Source organism: Arachis ipaensis, chromosome B1 (genome assembly GCF_059453495.1).
Source record: "Arachis ipaensis isolate K30076 ecotype BB chromosome B1, ASM5945349v1, whole genome shotgun sequence".
Classification (NCBI taxonomy): Eukaryota; Viridiplantae; Streptophyta; class Magnoliopsida; order Fabales; family Fabaceae; genus Arachis; species Arachis ipaensis.
In genome coordinates this window covers 142,220,718-142,234,896 of record NC_142436.1, presented here as the reverse complement: position 1 = coordinate 142,234,896, position 14,179 = coordinate 142,220,718, and the positions used below count along the sequence as shown (strand labels likewise).

Sequence of the window (14,179 nt, the reverse complement as noted above, 5' to 3'; positions counted from 1 at the left end):
AGTTTATTTTTTACTAATAATTAATTTTAACATTCATTATGAAAGAATTTAATGTATATACTTTTACATTTAATTAGGTCTTAAATCTATTGCATAAATAAAAATAATTAATTTTTATACTTGTTATTTAAAAATAATATTTTTTCTCTTTATAAATATAAAAATATAATTAGATATTAGAATAAAAAATTTTATATTGATAGTTATAAAATTAACTCAAAATTAATTTTTTTTAAAACAATTGAATCTTGATTCTAATTATTAATCATAATATTAGTATTTTTTATAAATTATATTTAATAAATATTTAAAAAAGAGAAATAAAAATATCATTTAAAAAGATAAACGATAAAAATTTAAAATTAAATAAAAACTAAAAAAATATATAATATAATAATATTAATATTAATATTAATAATAATATATTTTTATGTAAATAATATTGTGTGATTATTTTTAATTATATTTAATTATAAATTTAATGTATTTTTTATAACTTTATAAATTTATTTGATTTATATTATTTTATTAATTTTATTTTTCTGTAGCACATATAAAGGTAGAAAGAAATAAAGAATGAAAAAGAAAAGAGAAAGATAAAGAAGAAGAAAGAGAGGAAGTTTCTTAATTTTAGAAAAAATTTATTTTAATTGTAATAAAAGAATATCTCATGAGATATTTTGGTTTGTCAAATTAATAATATAAAATATAAGTTATATATAGATTGGGAACGAAACAATATGAGCAAAAACTCCTCTAGGCAGCCACGATTTATGAGGAGAAGGTTTTCTATATATATATATATATATATATGAGCGAGCTTGAAGTTGCTGAAGACATCATTGTCACACAATGGCAAGTGAGGAAGAGAGCTTTCTTGTTTTAGTGCATTGCTCTGAAAAAATTAAAAGAAGCAAAAAATATGGTGTGAAGTTCACTGACAGAGAACCGTTGAGTGTATTCATCAGTTCATCCAACACTTTATCAGATGTAAAGAACAGCATCTTGCAGAAGCTTAGGGTATGTGGTAGCAAGTGGGTGAAGAAGCTATTCTACAAGATTCCTATCTCAGTTGTCTCGATCGATGTTAAGTATGATACGTTTGTGCTAGCGGCTGATGAAGATATTCGGGTTCTGTTTCATTGTGTTAGGAGTTTTCCAGAGATCAGAATACACGAGCTGTATGCGAAGTTGGAGGTTGGTGTCGAGAGTTCTGGGACATCAGCTCCAGTTCATAGCTCGACTGCCGCAGGCGGTGCGTCTAGTTTGATGCCTGTGGCAGGACCATCTATTCCGCAGGTCGCATCCCCTTCCTTCACGGCTGATTTAGATCGAACCGAGGCAGTGGGTTCTGTACCGTTGGAGAATCCTGGGGTCTGGCAGCAGGCATTTGAGGTGGATGCCGGTGGTAGCATGATACATGATGTTCAAGCCTTCAGGGAACCTGATAGAGTAGAGAATGCAATGCGGGACGATGACTCTGAGGGGAACCTGTAGATATCATTGGAGACAGTGATGATGACACAGGTGCCAATCCACATGACAGCACGGGCCTTCAAGTTCTGGCACACAGCAGTACCCTCGACACTTCTCCACTCTAAACTTGGAGGCTCTGGATCAACAGGCGGACGGAGGTGCTATAATTGGCGGTTCTTCTACAGAATTTCAGATTGGACAATCATTCCAGAATAAAGATGAGGTTGTTCTGAGTGTGAAGGACTATAGCATCCGTCGAGGTGTTGAGTACAGAGTCGTGGAATCGGATCATCTGAAGTATCATGGAAGATGCAAGGAGTTCGGCAAGGGTTGTACTTGGTTGATTCGCATATCGCTTCGTGCACGAAAGGGCACTTGGGAGGTTAGGAGGTACAACGGTCCGCACACTTGTTTGGCCACCTCTATTTCTAGTGATCACCGTCAGCTTGATTACCACGTTATCTGTGCGAGAATTTTTCTGTTGGTTAGGGTGGATGCTGCGGTTACGATCAAGGTCTTGCAACAAGCAACAGAAGCCGATTACGGGTTCAGGCTTAGTTACAGGAAGGTTTAGATGGCAAAACAGAAGGCAGTAGCACAAATAAATGGAGATTGGGAAGAGTCGTATGCCGAGTTGCCACGTTGGATGCTAGGGGTACAGTCGACTATGGCCGGGACAGTCACTGTGTTGAAGATGTCTCCTGTTCGACTTGGGGATCATGTCGATGAGTCAACGGTGTACTTTCATCGTCTTTTTTGGACATTTCGACCCTGCATCGAGGCTTTCCGGCATTGCAAGCCCCTCGTGAGTATTGACGGTACCCACTTGTATGGCAAGTATGGAGGCATGTTACTGTTGGCGAAGTGCAGGATGGGAACTCAAACATCCTCCCGATAGCCTTCGCCCTTGTGGAGGGAGAAAATGCAGAGTCATGGTCCTTCTTCTTGTCCAACCTACGATCGCATGTGACGCCGCAGAAGGGTATCCTTGTTGTCTCTGATAGGCATAATGGCATCAAGGCTGCGCTTGAGGCCACCGAAAATGGTTGGCTGCCTCCACGTGCTTTTCGAGCGTACTGTATTCGTCATGTGGCTGCAAATTTCAGCCTTAGCTTCAAAGGTAAAGATGCAAGGAGGATGCTGGTGAATGCTGCTTATGCAAAAACTGAAGCAGAATTTTATTACTGGTTTAACATCATGCGGACTGAGAACCCGGCCATGTGTGACTAGGCCAACCGGATGGAGTATGACAAGTGGACCCAACATGAGGATAGCAGTAGACAGTTTGGGCACATGACAACCAACATTAGTGAATGTGTGAATTCCGTGTTAAAGGAAACTCGCAACCTCCCGATCACCTCGTTGGTTAAGTCCACGTATGGGAGGCTTGCTGAGCTATTTGTGGTCCGCGGACAGACGGCGGAGGCACAACTGGAATCTGGGCATGATTTTTGTCAGGCGTTAGTGAAGGCTATTGAGCGGAACATAAGAGACTCCAGGTGCTTCACCGTCACATTATACGACAGGCACCAATCGGAGTACACGGTGGCTGAGACCACACCGACCGGGAACTTCTCGCTAGGTAGCTATTGAGTTTTCCTTAAGGATCACACATGCGATTGTGGCCACTTTCAGGCGCTCCATTATCCATGTTGTCACGCCATTGCATGTTGCGCCCACTCGCGCCTGAATTGGGCGTCATATGTTCACGAGGTGTATCGCATGACTGAAGTGTTCAACGTGTACCAGCAAGATTTTGTTCCGCCTGCCCCAGAAGGCCTATGCCCCCATATGCTGGACCAACAGTCATTCATGATCCTAACATGAGGCGTGCCAGGGAAGGACGTCTGAAGGCAACCAGGATCCGCGGAAGCATGGATCAGTCTGTTGAAAACCACCCGAAGCGCTATGGGCTCTGCCGTCAGCTTGGTCATACGCGCAGGAACTGTGACCAGCGAAGGCATACTGCTGCAGGGGATGGTTAGATGTTATGACCTTTATGGTCTTGTTGTTGTCTAAGTTGTTCTAGGATCGCTTAACTTGAGTTATGTTAGGTCTTGTTGTTATGACGTTGATGGTGTCATTGTTGTTGTCTAAGTTGTATTAGCAAGTCTTTATTTGAGTAATGTAAGGTTGTTTGAGTCAGCTAATGTCGTGAATTTGTTTTGTGTATTAAGTTCATCTGTTTATCTCTTATTATTTTAGATGTTTAATTGAAACACTTTGGTATGCATATGAATGCGCGTAACAATTCTGACAATCTAGTTCGTAGCCGTAGATCCTAAAACATATATAATTATCACATACTTATATAATTATCACATACATATCAAATAACATACAACCGTTGTCTGAAATATGAAACCATAAAAATTAAGCTACGAACATAATCAAACATAGTTCCCACCATATGTAAAAAGATCACATAACTAATCAGAATCCTCGATGGTGTCACTGTCATAATCGTCGAACTGACCAAGTAGGTGACCTCTGGTGCCACACAAAGGAGGACGCCTCACCCTCCTCGGTCACTGATGCGCCTCTGGTGCGGATGTCTGCGGCGGAAGGGCGCTGAATGCTGATGCTGGGGTCCCTCCTAAGGCGAACCATGGGTTAGATGGAGAAACTGAGGGAGATGCTGAACACCGCCGAACTACGATACCACCCTATCCACCTGATGCCACTCAATCGCAGCAAAATATATCAGGCTAGTGACCGCCGTCCATAGCCTACGGTGCTCATCAAATAGTATCTCCGGATGAACAACAGCAGCAACCTTGGGAGAAGAATAAGGCTCCCACGCAAACTGGATCGAATAAGTTATAGTTAGGTAAGACCATAACGTTAAACATGAACCAGTATTTGTAAGAGCAATAACTAAACGACTCACATCGTGGACACGCAATCTATCCAAAGAAAGGCGTGCAGACACGACTCTTTGATCCACTGCATCGTTTTTCGGTAGATAGTAGCCCGCTTACAATTTTCATTGAAAGCATTTCATAACAAACAAGAACACATGAAATTGAACAAGTTATGGACCGAACATAATAAACCGTACCTGGATGCAAGTGAAAACCCAAACACATCAAAACCACTAGGTCTCAAACTGAAAAACCTCCATAAAATCTAAGACTGTAGAAGCTGTAGTGGCCCGGCCAAGTTAACCACATTTCTGTTTGTCCCACGACAAAGACATCTATACAACCAGGCTAGTGCAGCCGAGCCCTAGCTATATCTACCTAAATCGTCCAGCGATGCCAAATAAGACAACCAGCGAAGGTGAACCCGGTTTGCGTTCTTGTCCGCAAACAGCTGAGATGACAATAACATCAGAATATAAGCACGCGCGTATACACGCACCGTCTCTTCACTCGCGTCTGCTGGGAGAACCCGGAACCTCTCATGGAACCATGTGTAGCACACCGTCATCTGCTTGACTTTATTATGCGGCGGTAACTCCCCAAACAACTCCCGAAACCACACCCATGCTGGTCTTCCGTTCTCCATTAGATTCTTAAAGTCAGTCAGGCACCCACTAATGGCCTCCCCATCTATGGGCAAACCCATTTGATATGCCACGTCTTGCAAAGTGATGGTGCACTCCCCAAACGGCATGTGAAAGGTGTGCATTTTAGGACGCCACCTCTCAACAAATGCGCTAAGTAGAGGCTCATCAACCCAGAACCACTGACTGTTTAGCCTAGCAAGGTGATACAACCCGGCGGTCTCCAGATATGGTATAATCCGGTCGTGTAAAGGCATATTCTGTTGTCTCCTTACACTGCTAATAACCCTAGTAGGCTGTAAAATGTGGGTAAGAAAATCCTCAATATACGACTAATACTAATAACATCAAACATAATTTAAAAAATTTATTAGATACCCACATTGCTGTTCTATTTTCTCTAACGATAGTAATAACAATAATGAAACAATACGAATAATAACAATACCAACAGGAATAATTGTACTAGCAATAACGATAATAATAATAATAATAATAATACTAACAGCTCCCAATACTAATAAAGATAAAATTAATAATAATAATAATAACAATAATAATAATAATAATAATAATAATAATAACAACAACAACTAACCTCTTGGTCGATGTATCCAGTCACGTGCGCAATGCCATTTAGCCGGTACATACGAGCTTCATCCTCCATGGCTCCACCACCCAAATGAAACCCTAAACCTTTAAACTTCTCCCTCAAACTCTCTCAAACACCAAGCTACAACAATTTTGGTTTGGCACAAATGATATCCGTGAGGACTATCCACGGAGTTCACTCAACGTAAACCATGGTAGCCAGGAGGGGTTTATGTTCAGAGCTCTTTCTTCATAAACCGTGGTGACCAAGCACGGTTTATGGCTAGCTATTTTCTCTTATAATCTGTGGTGAGCAGTCACAGTTTATGCTTAACCTTTTTCAACTGAAATCCGTTGAAACTTTCCACGGTTTATGAAGAAATGGGAAACCGTGGCTAGCTCCCACAGTTTACATAGTAATCAAAACAACACACTCACGTAAAGACTTTTCAAATGTTATATATAGGTAAAGGTTTCTCTCATTTTATTTATTTAAGTACATTGTCCTTTTAATTATTAGATTTGTAATTAATTATTAACAATAATATATAAAAAAAATAGAATGAGTGAAAGAACTAAAATGATAGAGAAAAAGAGAAGGATCGGAGGAGGAGAGAACTCTCCAATAAAGACAATATACTTTCATATTATATTATGAAAAGTGTACATAAAAGACCATAAAATTAAAGAGTAATGCTACGGTGCTGAAATGATTTTTTTAATGAGTTGGATACAATATATAAGAGATGCGTGTTGGTTTTGATCTATTATTATTATTATTATTATTATTATTATTATTATTATTATTATTATTATTATTGGATCAATTCTTTACATTATCAATCCAATGTATTTACTAACAAAAAAGTCCAACGGCAACCAAAAGATTAATCCAATTCTTATAAAGGATTAAACCCCCAAATTAATACATTACTTGGCATAATTACCTTCGTATACTTCGACAAATATTTTGCCGACTGATGCTTCGGCTCAGTTGATATTTCTCCTGTCATATCAAAACCAATACGCGTTTTTTAAGTAACGTTTGTTTTGAAGTACTGAGATAAAGACTGAGACTTAGTATCATATTTGTTAGTTGAGAGATTGATACTAAAATTTCTATCTCTATTCCCAAAATTTCAGTATTTCAGTACTTCGAAAAAGTGGAGATCGGACTAAAATTTTTAGAAATGGAGACTGAAATTTTAATAACATTTTATACCTAAAATACATTTATTTCAATTAATTAATTCTAATTTTACCCTTTTATACAAATTAAATTAGAATTCCATTCTTGTTTCAATTTCTGTCTCTCACTTTACACCAAACAAAATACTAAGATTTATTTTAATATCTGTCTTTTAGTCTCTGTCTCTCCGTTTCTGTCTTTCTATTTCTATCTCTCCACCAAATACTACCTTATATATTGTGTCGAACTCATTTCAGCAGGTGCTGAAAAAAAAGAATCATTTCAGCACCGTAGCATTAAAGTCTATCATAGTGAAAAAATAGATATTTTCAACAAAATTTATTGTTTTTTTACTTCTTCTTTTGGAGATAGTGCATAAAATAAATAAAAATGAAAAAGAAAATTAGGAAATTAGAACGATTTAGCAGCCTTATGTTAAGATTCAAAATATGAGATGTTAAATGTAAAGAGATTATTGGATATATAATCCTTATTTAAAAAACAAAAAGAGAATTGAAATTTAGGAAAAGAACCTCGTGGCTCGAAAAATATAATAAAGAAACAAAACTAACTCGTTCTTGCTTTATAGTTTATATAGCCTACTGTGGTGTATATTATCGATGATTGGCATTTTACAAACACAATATAATAGCATGCAATGGGGTTGTCTACATTGAAGAAAACTATCCTCTACTGTGGCATCCTGTTGCATTTGCTTCCTTTTCTGCCATGTTTCTCAAATGGCTTCAGTCTACCCAGCAACTTCCTCTTCGGGATAGGATCTTCTTCTTACCAGGTTTGATTTGATTTCCTTTAAGCTCCATATATATACCTTGTTATTAATTGTTACTTACAAAAACTAATTATGGATCTTCTAATAATTAGAATACAAATTGTAACTAATATTTCAGTACGAAATAAAACTACTGCTAAAAATTCAAATTGATAAAAAAAGATTCATAAATTTTTATATAATTTTTTTATGTCTTATGTTAAATTTATTTTTCTTTTTAGTTGTTAAAGCTCTGAAACTATATCATAAAGTCACTTTTCTAAAAAATTTAAGCTAACGGGGAGAGACGTAAATGGTCATGTGTTTTTTATTAAACTTTGCCAGTACGAAGGTGCTTACATGAGCGATGGCAAAGGACAGAGTAATTGGGATAACTTCACTCACGGACCAGGTTTATCATCAAATTAGACTGGTTTATCTCTGCATATCTTTTGTTGAATGAGATCAGTTTCTACTTGCAGGTAGATATGTAATAATCGATGGAAGTAATGGTGATATTGCCGTTGATCATTACCATCGCTATCTGGTAAGCTTCTATCACCAATATCATATGTTAATATCAACATCAATATAGATACCTACTTATGTAATATTTTTTATATTTTTAGCTAATTTAAAATATTAAAATATCCTACAACGAAACCCATGCGCTCCGCGTGTGAATGTTAATTAATAGTTAAATTCTCAGCTTGCTTAGCTGATGCATGACATCCACGTACACTAATTAAAACAACCTTTATCACGTTTGTGTTCTTTCTTTCCTGCAACTCTTCATCTCCAGGTCCCACACAACAGCATAACCGGTATGCCCTATTGCATCATCTTAACCATCAGGATTAACCGTCCTAAAAATTCATCGTCAAATTAGTTATATGTATAGAATAGGATAATTTACACTAATAAAATTGAGTAAATTTTAAAATTACACAAATGAATATTTTATATAAATCGAATTAAATTGACTCGGTTTATTTACATGTAATGTATAGAATGTATAAAATATATATAGTAAACTGAATTAAGTTGATTTGATTTATTATTAGTATATTTATTATTGGTACAACATATAGATGATCGATTTATATATAAATAGTATAGATTGAATCAATTTGATTCGATTTATTTAAAAATATTCATGACAGTGTGTAACCAATCCTGATTTAAAACATCTAGATAATTTTAAGTTGAAATTATTTTATTTGTATGATTTTTTCTATAAAATATATATTAAAATATTAAATATATCTATGAATGTGAGGAGGAAAAGGCTATTAATTTCCATAATTTGAATGTGGATTAATAGGAGGATATAGATTTAATGGAGGCTTTGAAAGTGAACAGCTACAAGCTTTCTTTATCTTGGTCAAGAATTCTACCAAGTATTTATCCTCTCCTACACTACCAAAATCTGAATCTCAACAAATTTTCCCACACAGCTCTACTAACATAGACTCCTGTGAACAGAGGGAAGGTTTGGAAAGGTCAATAGAGCTGGTATCAACTTCTATAACACACTAATTGATGCTCTGCTTCTGAAAGGTAATTTAATTCTCAGTGTTTTGACTCTTACTTGAGAAATTGTTACATTTTAATGATACGGTGAAGAGTTAAATTGAATAAAAAATAATATTGTTTGTTTTATAAATATTTAAAAAAAATAAAAACATCATGACAATTAAGGAATGAAAGTGGGTCGGGCTATTTGACGGAAATTTGTGGTTCAGTTTGTTTTAGGTTCGGTTGGACTCTTTTTTGAAAAATCTATTAGTTAAAAAAAGTAAGTGCTTAAAAAAAGCCAATAAAATTCGTTGGGTTAGTTTGTCAAAATATTTTTTTAAATAAATTATTCTTAATTTATTAGACTTTTAACTATTTACTTACATTAAACAAAAAAAGCAATAATCAAAACTAATTAAGATTATAATTTTTTTATTAAAAAAATTTATAAATTATAAATATAGTTATAATATGAACTAACAATTAATATACAAATGAATTATATTTTATAAATTAAGAATAAAAATATCATGTACAGTGTATATTCCATTAAAAATTTAGTTCTCCACCTAACTCTTCACTCAAAGAATTCCTTTTCCTAATAATAACCAATAGGCTGATTTTCTTTTTATACGAAAAAAATATTAGTATTTTTGATAAAAATGAAATTATTTGGTGTAATTATAGGTGGATAGATTTTGTAGGTGGAAAATCAACATGAACACGCGAGTGCATGTTACAATATATGAGAAGCGTGTTGAACACGTGCCGGGAGACACGTGTTGAACACATGGCAACATCTTGGTCAATATGTGGAAGGCGTGTTAAATAATTTCTATAATACTATAATACAATTTAAATATTAAAAAAATTTATTTTTAAATTCTAATTCTAAACCTTAAATTCTCGAAAAAGGATGTTAAAAAATAAAATTATAATAAAAAAAGATTAGTTATTTAAAAGTTAGTTCTTTATACTCTCTTGATAAAGAAATTACATTACTGTCTCTATTTCAATCTAATATAGTTTGTGTAATTAGACATGCATTTTCTTTTCTCAAAAAACAGGGATCCAACCCTTTGTAGTACTATCTCACTATGATAGTCCTCAAGAGCTGGAGGACAGATATGGAGGCTGGCTAAGTCCTCAATCAAAGTAAGCAACACATCAATCAATCTTCCAATTTGCCTAGACATGTTTCATTTCTTAACTTCAACATTAACCATATTTTAATATCTGATGAGAATGCAGAGAAGATTTTGCATTCTATGCAGACCTATGTTTTAGAAGCTTTGGTGACAGAGTCAAGTATTGGGTCACCTTCAATGAGCCAAACTACCTAGCCCCACTTGGTTACCGTTCCGGCATATATCCGCCGTCCCGTTGCTCTGGCTCATTGGCAATGTTACCATGCAAAGGAGGGGACTCAGAAAGGGAACCATTCATAGCAGCACATAACATTATCCTTTCACATGCTGCTGCTGTTGGTATCTACAGAAGCAAATATCAAGTAATAAATTTGACACAGTTCTTACAATAACAGCCTTAGTAGCATTTCTTGAAAGACAAGAAATACTTATCATTACTCTAACAGATAACAAAAACTTCTTCACATTTTAACTGTCTTTTGATTATTGAAAATCTCAGAGTGAGCAAAAAGGAATGATTGGCATAGTCCTTCAACATGAATGGTATGAACCAATCAGCAATTCCACAGCAGACAAATTGGCCACCGAAAGAGCAAGATCATTCTCCTTCAATTGGTATAACACAATTCTCCTATCACAGAATTTTTTTTAAGTAAGGATATATAGAAATCTCATATTTGTACCTTCTTTATCATAAATTATAATTTAGGTTCCTGGACCCAGTGATATTTGGAAAGTACCCAACAGAAATGGAGGATGTTCTTGGAAGCGTGTTACCCAAGTTTTCGAGCAAGGAAATGGAGAAACTCAAGAAAGGATTGGATTTCGTTGGCCTCAATTACTACACAGCCCACTATATCAAAGATTGTATATATTCCAAGTGTAAACCGGGAGTAGGCACCTCCAGAACAGAAGGTTCATACCAAAAAAGTGGAGACAAAAATGGTGTCTCAATTGGAGAACCTGTAAGTAGTGGTGTTATTAAGTACCCTCAAAGTTGCAATTTTGAGTTTAATTTTGATGCACTAACTATGAGTCGTTCAATTATATTTATTCTTTTGGACACGCAATCAATATAAAAAGTAGTTATTTTTGCTGATGTGTAACGTAATTGAAGACACGTGTAAACCTGTTTTATACTCACAATTCATCAAAATTAAATTCTAGTAATATGATTTATGGAATGTTTTCACATTTTCAGAAATTTTGCATTGAAAATTTCTTAAAATTTAAAAGCATTTTGGTAAATCACAGGCCCCTTATGGGTTTATCAATTCCAAAGCTTCTAATATAATCTCATGCAGACACCATTTAGTTGGCTCAATATTTACCCGGAAGGCATGGAGAAGGCCATTACATATGTCAGAAACAGATACAACAATATTCCAATGTTCATCACTGAAAATGGTAAGCATTAAGCACCAACACCGTTCAAAGTTAATTAGTAGAGTTTCCGAACATTTCGATCTGATATAGATATACAATCCAAACATTTCATAGGGTATCCCGTACAAGAAGATTCAAATTCCACCATGGAGGAACAACTTAACGATTATAATAGAATAAGGTGCATGAGGAATCATTTTGAGGCCATGTTAGAAACAATAAGGTAAGAATAAAAATAAGAAGACAAGGATTCCATTTTTGTGTAGTCACATTGCAATATTGCATGTTATGATAAGTTCAAAGCAAGTACACAGAAAAATAAATAATTTGACATGTTTGACTAAATTAATATTTAATAATTTTTAACTATTAATTTTAAATAAAAATAACTACAAGTAAGTTTCTAACGAACTGTGTGCTTTAGGAAAGGAGCAGATGTGAGGGGATACTTTGCGTGGTCGTTGCTAGACAACTTTGAGTGGATATATGGATATACAATAAGATATGGACTTCATCATGTGGATCATAATTCCTTGAGGAGGACTCCAAGATTATCAACAACTTGGTATAAGCAATTCATTGAAATGCATCAGTTGGAATGGAAGTACAATAATAACACAAGCAAGGCTTTTGAGTTGTGAAAAGTAATAAGGCCAGCCATCTTGTTCTTGTCAGGGTTTATTCAAGTGAGAACACCACCACATACATGCCTTAGATCTTGAGGTAAATCAACATAAGGCCAAAGGTTTAATCGTACTAGAATTTTATAAGTCAGCACTTATTTAATTATTGTTACAGTTTATTTTATCTGATAGAGAACAAAGATTATATAAGCATCACTTGGATATCTAATTCAACCAATCGTAAAATATGTATGTGGTGATGGTTAATGAATTTAAAATCTTGAATCAAATCAAATTTAAACATTTATCTATATGGTTAATTATTATCTTTTGTGTAGTAAAATAATAAAATAAAAATTGAATTATGATCATATTCATGCTATATTCAACTCCCTTACCACTAATGGGCGGCACGTGTTCAGAAACATGTTATTCATTCGCTCTATGCTTAGATAGTTCGGTGGACCTAGGGCAAATGGGTCCATAGTACTAGTAGTGTATTCTAAATCTAATAATAATGATCTATTTATGATATTTCTTATGACATGGGTCCTTATGATATGGCTGGATTGATTATGAATTATCGGTAATGTTATGGAGGAGAAAAACAAAAAGCTAAAATTTATTTTATTTAATATTTATTAATTTTAATGATAATTAATAAATATTAAATAAGTTTATTTTAATTATTTTTAATTAATTTTTTTTATTATTAAATATTTTCATTGAATTATGATGACATGCACTCAACCCAAGTGATCCTCTTCTTATATTTCTTTTTTTATTTTTTTTCCCTTTTTTGACAGAATAAATCTTAGGGATTAGCCTATAAAAAATTATGACTTAATTTGTTATCGAAAAGATATCTGTGTTAAGTTAATTATTTTGTTAATTTTTTACTAAAGTAGAAATAATAAAGGCACCTGAAATAATATTGTTTCATAAAGTAGAGATCCAGAAATAAGTTCACAAATATTATTAATATCTACAATAAAAGCGATAATAAGTACAGAAGTTACTTTTAATAAAATAGGAATCATCAAAATACCAAACCATTCAATATAAAATGGTTTTCAATGCTGATTATACAGTTACCGAAGTGATTTCATAGACTTTCGCTTTCACGTCTCTCTAAAATTGCAGTGTGAAGGTAAGCTTGTCGTTAATAAGAAGAAAACGAAACGACCATTGATCGACTCACGTTAATAAATTGTGACAATGAATTTTTTAGGAACCAGATTAATTCATACAATCATACGAAATGTTTTAGAAACCATTTTGAAAGCTAAACTCAAGTTTAACATTTATGGGTAAATATATAATTTAGTTCCCGTGTAACAATAATATAACATTTATTTTAACAAGAAAAAATTTAGAAAAATGGAAACTAAAATAAAAGTTTGACAACTATAAAAGGAATCCAATTAAAAATTTCGTAAAACTATAAGAAACAACAGAATAATTAAATCTTGATATAATGGGTATGAATGAATTCTGTTTCTTTAAATATATATGTCATGCACAAATTACGTGGGTATAAATTTAGGTGGAAATTCAAGTGCAGTTGACTTCACGTGAAATTGATAACTGAGAACCATTAGATAATTTGACTGATTTGACTAAATTTTTATCTAACACTCTCAACTATTAACTTTATGTGGAATCGACCGATTTGAATTTCCACCATAAATTTATAGTTGATATAATGGGTTTAATAGTTTTTTGCTTGGCTTCTTAGCCAAGAAATTCATATAGTCTGCTAGGTATTTTCATTTTATTTTTATTTTTTATTTTTTTATTTTCAAGATTTATAAAAAATAATAAAAATACTATTTTTTGTGTATATGTAACATATTTATATATTTTTTATTTTCACTTCTTTTCTCACATTAAAATTAAAAATAAAAAACAAAACAAAGCCTTAAAATCCCAATCTGTGGGCACTCTTTACCCTTTTTAGTCTTAAAC

General features: G+C 34.0%; 2 protein-coding genes across 2 annotated transcripts; both read left to right on the top strand.

Annotated features, from left to right (window-relative positions):
* Positions 1–852: 852 nt before the first annotated feature.
* LOC107613548 (uncharacterized) lies at positions 853–2,050 on the top strand. The gene is made up of 2 exons (XM_016315601.2): positions 853–1,452; positions 1,547–2,050. Exons 1-2 carry the CDS (start codon positions 853–855, stop codon positions 2,048–2,050), a joined length of 1,104 nt encoding a protein of 367 aa, XP_016171087.2.
* A 5,177-nt stretch (positions 2,051–7,227) lies between these two features.
* LOC107637347 (beta-glucosidase 46) lies at positions 7,228–12,514 on the top strand. The gene is made up of 12 exons (XM_016340775.3): positions 7,228–7,560; positions 7,882–7,948; positions 8,019–8,083; positions 8,861–8,936; positions 9,022–9,096; positions 10,122–10,209; positions 10,306–10,564; positions 10,702–10,817; positions 10,912–11,167; positions 11,507–11,609; positions 11,703–11,811; positions 12,013–12,514. Exons 1-12 carry the CDS (start codon positions 7,423–7,425, stop codon positions 12,227–12,229), a joined length of 1,569 nt encoding a protein of 522 aa, XP_016196261.1. The 5' UTR covers positions 7,228–7,422; the 3' UTR covers positions 12,230–12,514.
* Positions 12,515–14,179: the final 1,665 nt, after the last annotated feature.

Excerpts from the sequence above, each read along its gene's own strand:
- LOC107613548 (XM_016315601.2), top strand. The coding sequence starts at position 853 with ATGGCAAGTGAGGAAGAGAGCTTTCTTGTTTTAGTGCATTGCTCTGAA. Across the intron at positions 1,453-1,546 it reads CCTTCAGGGAACCTGATAGA|CACGGGCCTTCAAGTTCTGG; the intron begins GTAGAGAATGCA and ends TCCACATGACAG.
- LOC107637347 (XM_016340775.3), top strand. The coding sequence starts at position 7,423 with ATGGGGTTGTCTACATTGAAGAAAACTATCCTCTACTGTGGCATCCTG. Across the intron at positions 7,949-8,018 it reads TAACTTCACTCACGGACCAG|GTAGATATGTAATAATCGAT; the intron begins GTTTATCATCAA and ends TTCTACTTGCAG. Across the intron at positions 8,937-9,021 it reads TTGGTCAAGAATTCTACCAA|AGGGAAGGTTTGGAAAGGTC; the intron begins GTATTTATCCTC and ends TCCTGTGAACAG.